This window comes from Chiloscyllium plagiosum, chromosome 12 (genome assembly GCF_004010195.1).
Source record: "Chiloscyllium plagiosum isolate BGI_BamShark_2017 chromosome 12, ASM401019v2, whole genome shotgun sequence".
NCBI classification, from domain to species: domain Eukaryota; kingdom Metazoa; phylum Chordata; class Chondrichthyes; order Orectolobiformes; family Hemiscylliidae; genus Chiloscyllium; species Chiloscyllium plagiosum.
This window is the reverse complement of record NC_057721.1, coordinates 57,439,652-57,451,988: the sequence shown is the minus strand read 5'-3', so window position 1 is coordinate 57,451,988 and position 12,337 is coordinate 57,439,652. Positions and strand designations below refer to the sequence as shown.

General features: G+C 40.0%; 1 protein-coding gene across 3 annotated transcripts in view; it reads right to left on the bottom strand.

Annotated features, from left to right (window-relative positions):
* The window catches only part of tbc1d23 (TBC1 domain family, member 23), an 81,523-nt gene that overhangs the window by 56,222 nt on the left and 12,964 nt on the right, over window positions 1–12,337 (bottom strand). For 2 of the 3 annotated variants that reach the window (XM_043701147.1, XM_043701148.1), the window contains exons 2-3: window positions 7,287–7,398; window positions 3,801–3,906 (exon numbers count right to left, since the gene is read on the bottom strand). In XM_043701147.1, the coding sequence (XP_043557082.1) occupies window positions 3,801–3,906; window positions 7,287–7,398 (218 nt within the window). The remainder of the gene's footprint in view (window positions 1–3,800; window positions 3,907–7,286; window positions 7,399–12,337) is intronic. The other variant, XM_043701149.1, reaches the window with a different exon arrangement.

The following is a 12,337-nucleotide window of genomic DNA, read 5'->3' as shown; positions in this document are numbered from 1 at the left end:
ACTCTGGAAAATAATTACCAACGCATACACGATTTCCGGCGCCACCTCCTTCAGTACCCTGGGATGTAGACCATCAGGCCCCGGAGACTTATCAATCTTCAGACCTAACAGCTTCTCCAACACCAAATCCTGGCAAATATAAATTCCCTTAAGTTCTGGTCCTTCAGCCACTGTTATCTCAGGGAGATTGCTTGTGTCTTCCCAAGTGAACACAGGTCTGAAGTACCCATTTAATTCCTCTGCCATTTCTTTGTTCTTAGTAATATTGTTTCTGTCTTCAAGGGCCCAATTTTTGTCCTAACCATTTTTTTGCCTTGCACATACCTAAAAAAGCTTTTACTATCCTCCTTAATATTCTTGGCCAGTTTACCTTCGTACCTCATTTTTCCTCTGCGTATTTCCTTCTTAGTAATCCTCTGTTGCTCTTTAAAAGCTTCCCAGTCCTCAGTTTTCCCACTTATCTTTGCTATGTTATACCTTTTCTCTTTTAACTTTATATGTTTCTTAACTTCCCAATAGTGATATAGTTGTAGGGGATTTCAACTTTGTTAACATTTACTGGAATTGCATCAGTATAAAATGATTAGACAGGGTAGAATTTTGAAGTGCGAACAGGAGAGCTTTTTATGCCAGTATGTAGTCAGCCCTTCTACACTGGGGTTAGTGTCAGGCCTAATCTAGGGAATGAAACTGGTCAAGTGGCTAAACTATCAATGGGCATCTTGGGGAGAGTGACAATAACACCCATAAGTATAGTGCAGAAGCTAACAGTCTAACAGGAGAAAGCTGAAAATGTGTTGCTGGAAAAGCGCAGCAGGTCAGGCAGCATCCAGGGAACAGGAGAATCGACGTTTCGGGCATAAGCCCTTCTTCAGGAAGGGCTTTCCTGAAGAAGGGCTTATGCCCGAAACGTCGATTCTCCTGTTCCCTGGATGCTGCCTGACCTGCTGCGCTTTTCCAGCAACACATTTGCAGCTCTGATCTCCAGCATCTGCAGACCTCACTTTCTCCTAAACAGGAGAAAGGCCAATTTCAATATCATGAGACAAATTTTGACAGTCATACTGGGAGTAGCTATGTGTACGTGAGTCTGCATTCAGAAAGTGGGAGTCTTTTAAAAGTATAGTGTGTGTTCGGGGCCAGTATGTTCCTCGACAAATGAAGGATGACAGGCAAGGGCAGCAGATCCACGGAACCCTGAATGTCAAGGGTTATTGTGAGTTTCCATTACAAACAGGGAAATCCTCCAGGCGCTGTGTGTGTGGTGATGTTTAAAAAAGAAATTAAGAGGGCAAAGAGGGGCCATGAAATATCTTTGACAGATAGGATTAAGGAAAACACCAAAGTATTTTATAAGTACATTAAATACAATAGTCAGACCAGGGAAAGAATAGGGCCTATTAGAGAGGAGGGAACTCAGTCACAGAGGCGGAGGCAGAGGCAGCAGCAGCAGCAGCTGGGGGCCCAGACCAGGGACTTTGCCAGTCACTCATAAGGCAGTTAGTGGGTCCAAGCAGAATTCTGATGGTCAGCTGCATCGTAGAAGAGACTGGGGGCCCAGAGTGGGACTATCGTGGCCTGTAGCGAGGCAGCTGGCGAGCCCAGATGGTGGACAGCGGTGAGACAGCAGCGCCGATGCACAGGGATCAAGAGACGAAGCTCAGCGCAGGAAACAGATCGAGCCCTTCTGGGGAAAGCCACATGTGATGCAACAGCAGGGCCCAAAGTTAGAAGAGTGTAATTTGAAACTTTAACTTTATTTCTTATTTACTACTTTACATGGAAAAGAATTTAATGTTGAACTTTTAACTTTGTTCTTAAGTTTTCTACTTTTTATTTAAGATTTTTTATCTATGCACCTAAGATTGCACTTTGAATGGCAACGTTGTAAACTTTTCACTGTACACCTGTATCCTTGTACTTGAGTCCATGTGATAATTCCACTCAATTCAATTGGGCAATCTGCACGGAGCCAGTGACATTAGATGAAGTATTAAATGAACATTTCCCATCTGTACTAACAAAGGCGACATACTTTTCATCTGGAGATTTTAGTTGGAATGAAGCTCTAGAGATTAGATCAATACTACATTTGTGTTAAGATTAATAGGGAGGTGGTATTAAATGTTTTAGCAGGCATAAATGTGCATTATTCCCCTGGGCCTGATGAGATGCATCCCAGGCTGCTATGCGAGTCAAGGTAGGAGATTGCTGGGGCTCTGGTGGAGACATATAACACATCGCTAACCACATGTGAGGTGCCAAGTGATAGTTTATGTGCTTTCTTTGTTCAAGAAGTGCAGCAGGGATATCCCAGATAATTACAGACCAGTTATTTTGATGTCAGTGATGAGGAAGTTATTGGAAAAAGTTCTGAAGGATAAGATACACTAACACCTGGAAAGGCAGGGATTGATCAGAGATAGTCAGCAGAGATTTATTGAAGGGAAATCCTTTCTGACTAATTCAACTGAGAGCTTTTGAAAAGGTGACTAAATATATTTATGTGGTAGTGCAGTTGACATGAATTTCACTAAGGCCTTTGGCAAGGTACCACATGGAAGGCTAGTCCAAAAAACAAGATGCCATGGAATTCAAGGCAAGTTGACATCTGGATCCAAAATTGGCTTGCAATTAGGAGGCTGAAGGGTTGTTGTTGTGATTGGAAGCCTGTGACCAGTGCTGTGCCACAGGGATCAGTACTGACACCCTTACTATTTGATACGATTTAATTTGGATGGCAGATGGAGCGTATTCCTGATAAGTGTGACGAGATACATTTTTTGAGGTCGAATAAGGGAAGGATACAAGGAATTTGTAGCTCCCTGGGGAGTACTGAGGATCTTGGGGATGTTGATGTACAAGTCCATAAATCCGTGAAGGTGTCAGCACAGGTAGGCAGGGATATGGAGGCATACAGGATAATTGCTTTCATTAGCTGGTATGTAGAATAAAGAAGCACGGAAGTCTTGTTACAACTTTACAAAACTTTGGTTAGGCTACAGATGGAATACAGTACATGGTTCTGATTGCTGCACTATTGGAAGGATGTGATTGCACTGGAGTGGATACAGAGGAGATTCACCAGGATGTTGCCAGTTATGAGAGGAGACTGGATAGACTTGGTTTGTTTTCCCTGGAGCAGAAGAGACTGAGGAGTCAATCTGACTGAGATAAACAAAATTATGAGAGGCATATGCAGAGTGGATAGCGAGAATCATTTCCCCATGGCAAATGTGCTAAAGACCAAATGGCATAAGTTTAAGGTGATGAGAAATGATTTAGATTGGACTGCAGGAAGACTGTTTATCACCCACAAGTTGGTAGAAACATGCAACACACTGCCTGAGAGGGTGATGCAGGCAGGTTCCCTCACAATATTTAATATGCATCTGAACATAGTCGGCTTTGGACCAAGTGCAGACAAATAGGATTAGAACAGTTTGGTGCTTGTTGGTTGACACAGACATGATGGGTCAAAGGGCCTGTTTCTATGCTGCATAACTGTGTGACCAGTACTTTCAAGTTCCCTTCCAAGATATACACTATCTTGACTTCAAACTATCTCCGTGTTCCTTCACTAATGCTCGGTGAAAATCCTGCAAGTTCCTCCCTAACAGCATTGTGGACGGTCCTACACCCCAAGGACTGGACTGATTCCTGAAGACAGCTCACTATAACCTTTTATAGGACAATTAAGGTTGGCTAATTAGGTAGTGATGACCATATCCTATCAGTAATTTTTTTAAAATCTGGAGTCACAAACACCCTGATTTACATAAGTTACTTAATTCACTCACCAATGAGTTTTTGGCAGTCGTCCTGTATTAATGTCTGTTCAGGCAGATCTAGAGATCCATCCCATGATCCTAAGCTGCCCACTTTCCCTGCTACATTTAGTGAAATCTGAAATGTACAATGGGTTAAAATGTAAAAGATCAAAGGAAAGAAATTCAATGGATATAATATGTTTCACATTTAAATGCTTTTTGTAGACAAACTTGGTAGGTAATTGATAATATGGCAAAACCTACAATGAATGAGAGAAATGACCTGTAATCTGATATTTGTAGTGTTGTTGAGACACAAATATCATCTAGAATGCAGAGGAAATTTCCATGGTTCTTCTCTGAACAATTCCATTGGATCTTTTACATTTTCTGAGCAAGCTAAGTATGTTTACAATAGGGCAATCCCTCAATACTGTGAAATAAAATCAATTTTCTGTAGACAAGTCTGCTGTGAAATCCAGCGTCTGTGAAAATCATAACAGTTAAGGCAAAAGATGGTCTATCACGGATTACATTTGATGCTACCTAGAAACATGAGCAGAAAAAAATGTTACAAATGTTTTAATAGGTAACTCAAATTGGTTCTAGAATCAGTTGTCTGTTCCAGTTATTGAGCAGGGGAAAGAGACTCTATGAAGCTGAAGTGATGCTGCTGGCAGATGCACTGAAGTTGGACCTCAGGAAAGTGCACGGGCAAGTTGTTTGGCAGTTCCACACTTTTGGGGCTCGGGAGATTCAGCAGCTCATCAAATCAGTTAGACTGTTAAATGACAGTTAGAGAAAACAATACGCAGTTGAATGGGACGGGGAAAAAAAAAAAGAGGGAAGAGAGTTGAAGCTGAAGACAGTGTTTGTTTGGTGCAGTTGAAAAATCCAGAACCAGTTCATCGAAATTTGTAATCTGTCAAGAAGCTGAGAATGTGTAGTTAAGTAGGTGGCTCATGAATTCTGCAAAACTTGGTAGAGGAGATTCAATGATCAAAATATGAGCAGTCTTTGAGGCAGTCTGAGTTGGAGATGTTTGACAACATTCTGACATTAAATTTTTAAGTGTGAATGCTTGGTATCTCTTGAGAAAGAGGCAAAGCTTGATGAAAAAAAGAGAATCCTGGAAAATCTCAGCCATTTTGCAGCATCTGTGGAGAGAGAACAGTTAACATTTCAAGTCCAGTAGATTCTCTCCAGAACAGCATTGAAGAAGACTGGACTCAGTGTTAGCTCATTTCTCTATCCACAGATGCTGCAAGACCTGCTGAGTGGATAGAGAAATGAGTTAACACTGAGTCCAGTCTTCGTCAGTACTGTCGTGAAGAGAATCTACTGGACTTGAAATGTTAACTCTGTCTCTCTCTCTCTCTCCACAGATGCTGCTCAACCTGGTGAGATCCTCTGTCTCAGATTTCCAGCATCCTTTTGCTATTAAAACTTTAATAAGGTTTGGCTGAAATGGATCTGACTTGACTGCATCAGCTATTTAATATGACCTGTGGGATTTAATTTTAAATGTTTGAGTATAAATTGCACATACATCCAGTAGATTATTTTTCAAACTCTGGACAATAAAGTTTATGCCCTTTGTTCAAAACTATAAAATCTTGCAGCTTTATTCTCTAAGTTTGTGGAATCTCAAACTTCATTCAATTTAAAAAAATATATTTTTGGTTTCTAACAAGACAGTCTAGCTAATGCTAGCTTTGATTGTTCATTCAAAACTGAATGTTAGGACTGGAATCCATGACCTTTAAGTCGTAGCTGAGGGCTTTGCTAAGGCAAGGCATGCCTAATAGAATCAGACGACCCTGCAGAAGCAGACTTTCCATCAAACAGTTAGTATGCCTCTCTCAAATAAATGACATTTCAATTTAATAGAAACAGGAGGAAACAGAACCCAAATTAATGCATAATGAAACAAGCTGTGTATTTTAGTTTACTTTGCAGAAACATCTTCTAAAGTTATAATCTTTTACTGGGGTACAGTTTCATGGTATGGGAACAGGAGAAATCCATTTCATCTCTCAAACCTGCTTTATAGATCATGGATGGTCTGCTTCCTAAATTCAAACATTGAGCTGAAATTCATATCACTTAATATTTTTGGCAAGCAAAAGATATATAAAAGAAAGATTTACATTTACTAATTGAGCTAGCATCTATTGCTTTGTGGAACATTGTGTCAGCTTCTACCATTCATGAAGAGGAAGTATTGATTACCTTCTCTGAATGGACCAGCTCAGATTTTAAGATTATGTCCCTCTGCCCTGGACAAGCCCACGGGCAGAAAACAAAACCCCTGCCTGTCCTACATATTCCTGTCAAATCAATTTTCAAATTTCTATATACCAACTAATACAATCATAGTTATGTAATATCTTCTCATATTACAATCCTTGGTAATAATCTGGTAAATGGGCTCCACATGCTTTCTGAAGTCACAATTTCGCAGCACACAGGCTCATCATAATCAAGATCTCCGCTTGCAAAAGAGCAAGAAACAAAGCATTAAATAATGTACATTTAATATCCCAAGAGTTATCATCTTCAGGAGAGATGGAATTATTTTGTAATAGTCTGTGGATAGTCAGATGCCAGGCCGTACCCTTAAAAGTATCTTACCGGACCCCTCTTAAGTCCTAAGATGGTAATTATCCAGGAACTGTCCAACAGTTACCGGAATGGGGAACCCCTTTAAAAAAAATCCCCAATTTGGAGTTAGAGTCCAAGTTGAGACCTGTTTTAAATTCACCCATTTACAGAACTGACCCCTGGAGTGGTACTAGGTGAAAGTGAAGACTGCAGATGCTGCAGTCAGAGTCAAAAAGTGTGGTGCGGAAAAGCACAGCAGGTCAGGCTGCATCTGAGGAACAGGACAGTGTACTTCCATATTCAGCACTGCATCGAGTTAGGAGAGGCCCTATATTCCTCTGAGCTACTGGAGTTGTAATGACAGCAGAAATCTTCATAGAACTGGTGTCACTGAGAAACATTTTTCCAAACGCTTGAAAGTGCGTGGCTACATTTTATGCATTTTTTTCTTTCCTTGCAAGCAAAGATCAGAGGACTGGCTGACAATACAGGTCAGACATCCTGTACTCATGTGTTTTAGCCCGTGTCATTGGAGAGAATCTTTCAGGTATATTTCAGTTGTTATTTTTATCTCTAACCCGGGAACACTGAAGCCAGATGAAGCACATGTGTTTCTTTCCTTGTTCAGATTAGCTCAACATATAAAGAATGAGAATCAAACACAATATCTTCTGGCTTGTGTGACTTTGGACCAAAGCATCCAGTGAATTTCCTTACTAGATAATAAATGAATACATACAAAATGGCATTTTTAATGTCTGAAAACTTAAACCTGCAGTTAGTGGCAAGTGAGTTAAGTTATTAAAGAAGTTAATGACAGTGCACCTCTGGTTTGCCTCAGTGGAATAATTTAATCAATTTCTGTGGGTTCAAAGTAGCCAATTTTGTTTATCTTTACCATTCATTATTTACCTTCCAAACTTTGGCCCTTTGGTCTGTTGGTATGCATCGCCCTTGAATTATGTTTCTTAGTGTGTCCAGATCATAGCCACCTTCATCCAATGCTTCAGCTAGGTCTTTATCCCTAAGATAAAATTAAAGATTTACTAGTTACTACATTGATTGTGGGATGATATTTACCTATAGAATACAGAGGTTTACTCGTAATGTTTACGAGTGAAAGTTCATTTTGGTCAACTGAGAAGCAAACTTGACAGTGGGCTAACCTACCTTTACTTGAAACATATCATCACTGACTGACCTCTAAATACTGGAACAAACTTCTGTTTAAAAACCAGTGACTGACTTGTTGGGATAAAAGCTGACTGTGACAAAAAGTACAGTCACACTCATTCTACAGAAAAAGAAAGCTACAAACATTCAGTAATTTTAACAGAAACAAAAATGCTAGAGGCAGAAGCTGTAGCATTTGTACAACAAATATTCTCAACACAGAAATGGTTTGACCAGTCAAGTGCTTTTGAGACTTTTTTTCCTGCTTCTATTTCAAATTTTCAGCATCCATATTATTTTGCTTTTGTGACAATGGGAATACAAAGTAGTAAGTCAGTATCTCTAAACAGAACTGAACATTTCTTATACACTTTATCCAAACTATTGTCAATATAAGAAATGTCAAATGTATTTCAAAGTATTGAAATTTTTTTAAAAAAGCAAACATTTATTAGAATAAACTACCAAATAGAAAACAGAAAACCTGCATAATTTTCAGTGATAGCACTACAATTTTATCCCACAAAGTATTTTTGAACACCAATTTTCTTGAGCATCCTTCAAAACATACTGTATATATTACGATGGTTTTGTTTCTGCATCGAACAACAGAAACAGCATTGATCAAGTCAACAATGTTATCATGATCATTTGATCCCTTTTTGATCAGGTTTGTTATACTTTCAAACTCAGTTAAGTATATTGTCAGAAGACATTAAAACATGCGACAACACCTCAACCAGCTGCATCTCACACTTTTACAAGACAGAAGAAAGTATATCCAAAAACTTAAGTAACCATTGTGAAAGCACATGACATTAATACTGCATCTCCTAAAAGGATTTAAAAGAATCTAAAAAAAAAATGCCAATACATATTTTTGAAACTTACAGAGGCAGACAATTCACCTATCATGTTTTTCAATCCTTTTATTGGCACGATTTTTTTTAAGCTCAGAAAGCATTTAGGGGAGTGAGGGTTCAAAACCACAAGTTCACCATGTAATATGTCACCATTACACATTTAATAATATTTTGCAAAGAAACTGTGGCTGAATTGATAACTATACATGTGTTTACAAGGAGTTTTGGAAGGCATTCAGCGAGATTTAGAAAAACAACTTGGGTTTATGACACAACAGCACAGAGTGTCATCATGGATTCAACATTGGCTAAGGATCTGGAAACAAAGGTTAAAGTTATGAGTATTGCTTTCATTGAAGGCAGCTTGGGTGTGACATACATATTTGAGCAATGAGTTCTGCATGTACTTTTATTTCCTTGTAGAGCTAGCTGAAATAATATTACCTTTAAAACCTTTGCAGCAGGGTCTGGCAAACAGTACTGACTGTAAAATTCTTCAGAACATAGCTAGGTTAGCAGGATAGGCCAACATGGACATGTCGGATACTATTTAGAGGAATGAACTTGGAGATTAGAATAAATGTTGTGATGAAAACAGGCAAATGGAATATATTTTTTAAACAAAAGATGCTGAAGGATCTGGAAGAAGACAGAAAATAGGCATTCAAGAATTTACTTAATACCTTGAGTGACAGCAAGGATTAACAGGCTACATTTCATTATGCACTTAATGAATCCCAAATTCAAACACATGCAAAGAAAAACACAAAAGCAAACTATTGATGCTGAAAATCTGAAAACATTTTGGAAACGTTCAGCAGGTCAGGCAGCATCTGTTGAGACAAACAGAGTGAAGTTTCAGTTCATCTCGAACTAAAAAGGTTAAAGTTGCCTCATTCCATAGGCGCTACTTGGCCTACAGGCATATATATCTATAATAAAGGCCAATGGTGAATTGGGATTGTGTCTATATGGGAAAGGTCCTTGTATTACTTTTGTTTGATGCTGTCAAGAGAGCTATCCATATAGTCCAAAAGAGTAGAACAAGCTTTACTCTGTATCTAATCTCATGCTGCCCTGTCCTGGGATTGTTTGGTGGGCACAGTGCAGAGGAAATTTTAAAAAGGTGATCAAAGCCACATATAACAGAATCCAGAGTTTTTTCAGGATAGAAAGCTGTAATTATGATAACTTATAGATATTGGGATTAGTTTCACTGGTCCAAAAAAGATTTTTATTTATAAAGTATGAAGAATTTTGATTGGAAAAAAGGGGGGTGATTTGCTTGACGTAGGGTTATTAATTTGTCTGGTTCACTTTTAAGAGAAAGGGAATTAAAATGTCTTTGTTCAAGGGGAAAAGATGCCCTAATGGTTTTTTCAGTTGACTGTTAATCAATAAACTCAGGTAAATGTTCGGAGAATCCAGATTTAAATACTACCACAACAGATGGTAGAATTCAAATTCAAAAAAAAACTATCTGGAATTAAGAATCTAATGAGGATTACAAATTCACTGATGATGATCAGGAGAAACTCATCTGGTTTATTAATGTCCTTCAGGAAATAAGCCATCCTTACCTGGTCAGGCCTACATGAGACTCCAGACCCGCAACAATGTGATTAACTCTCAAATGCACTTTGAAATGGCCAAACAAACCACTCAGTTGTAACTACTGCAACAAAGTCTCAACAAAGATCAAGGCGTCAATCAAGGCAAGACCAGCCTTGTTGACCCTGTAATGTTCTCCTTATGAACACCTGGAGGCTAGTGCCAAAATTGGGAGAGCTGTCTCACAGATTAGTCAAAGCAAAAGAGAAAACATACTTAGGGCGGCACGGTGGCACAGTGGTTAGCACTGCTGCCTCGCAGCGCCAGAGACCCGGGTTCAATTCCCAACTCAGGCGACTGACTGTGTGGAGTTTGCACGTTCTCCCCGTGTCTGCGTGGGTTTCCTCCGGGTGCTCCGGTTTCCTCCCACAGTCCAAAGATGTGCAGGTTAGGTGAATTGGCCATATTAAATTGCCCGTAGTGTTAGGTAAGGGGTAAATGTAGGGGTATGGGTGGGTTTCGCTTCGGCGGGTCGGTGTGGACCTGTTGGGCTGAAGGGCCTGTTTCCACACTGTACTCTAATCTAATCTAATCAAATCACCAATCTGCCCTCTGCAGATACATCAGTCCATGACACAACTGTTAAAGAGTAAATGCTGCACAGTCCTGTGGAGACAAAGTCATGCCTTCACAATAGCAACACCTCATGTCATGTTATGTGGCACTGTTACCATGTTGAATGGGGTAGACTTTGATCTGATCTAGCAACTCAAGTAGGGCACCCATGACGTGTTATAGTCCATCAGCAACAACAGAATCATAGGTTACCACAATCTACCACCTCATGGTCTAGCATATCTTTCACTCTACCATTACCAGCAAGTTAAGGGATCCACCCTGGTTCACCGAACAGTACAAGAGGGCATGCCAGGAGCAGCACCAGGTGTACCTAACAATGAGGTCTCAACTTGTTGAAGCTACCAAACAACTATATGCTTGTCAAACTATACAAGTAGCAAGTAATAGACAGAGGTAAGAGATCCCTCAACCAATAGATCAGATCTTTGCTCAGCAGTCAGATGTACAGCCTGGAAACAGACCTTTTGGTCCAAATCACCAATGCCAACAGACATCCTAAATTAATCTAGTCCCATTTGCCTGCACTTGGCCCGTATCACTCTAAACCCTTCCTATTCATATATCCATTTGAATGCCTTTTAGATGGTGTGACTATACCAGCCTCCACCACTTCGTCAGGCAGCTCATTCCATACACTGACCACCCTCTGCATGAAAAATTTGCCCCTTTGGTCCCTCGTAAATTTCTCCACCTACCTCAAACCCATACTGTCTGGTTTTGGACTCCCCAACCCTGGGAAAAAGACCTTCACTATCCACCCTATTCATGGCCTACATGATTTCATAAACCTCTAAGGTCAGCCCTCAGCCTCCAATGCTCCAGGGAAAAATGTCCTAGCCTATTCAGCCCCTATAGAGGTTAAACCCTCCAACCCCAGCAATATCTTTGCAAATCTTTTCTGAATCCTTTCAAGTTTCACAACATCTTTCCTACAACAGGGAGACCAGAATTGAACACAGTATTCAAAAGTGGCCTAACCTATGTTCTGTACAGCTGTAATATAACCTCCCAACTCCTATACTCAATGCACTGACCAATAAAGGCAACCTGCCATCCATCCAGTTGGGAATGGCAGTGGACAATTAAACAACACATTGTAAGAGACTGCGCCACAAATATCCCTACCCTCAATATGGATGAGAACAGCACATCAGCACAAAAGACAAGGCTGACCTGCTCTTGACAATCTTCAAGTAGATAACCCAGTTTGGCTCCCTAGCGTCAAAAATGTCAGTCTTCAGCTAATTCGATTCACTCAAAGTGATGTCATGAAATGGTAGGAGGCACTGGATAATGCAAAGGCTATGGGCTCTGCAACATTCTGGTAACAGCAGTGAAAACATGCTCTAGACTTTGCTGCATTCAAAGCTACACCAGTATAGATACAACACTAAAATCTACCTGACAAAGTAGAAAATTGCCCTGGTATATTATGCAGACAAAAAGCACTCAGCATGCTCTGTGCAACACTAGCTACAAATGGAAAAGTAAACATGCCCAATAAGAGATGAAAGTGACAGCCCTAGACATCATGGCTGCACTTGATTGAATTTGACATCAAGGAGTCCAAGCAAAACTGGTGTCCATGGAAAGTGGAGAAAACTCAGACCACTGGAGTCATACCTGATACATAGGAGAATAGTTTTGTTTGTTGGAAGCGAGCCATTTCAACTCCAGAATATCTCTGTTGGAGTTCCTTGGGGGGACTGTCCTCAGCCTAACCATCTTCAGCTGCTT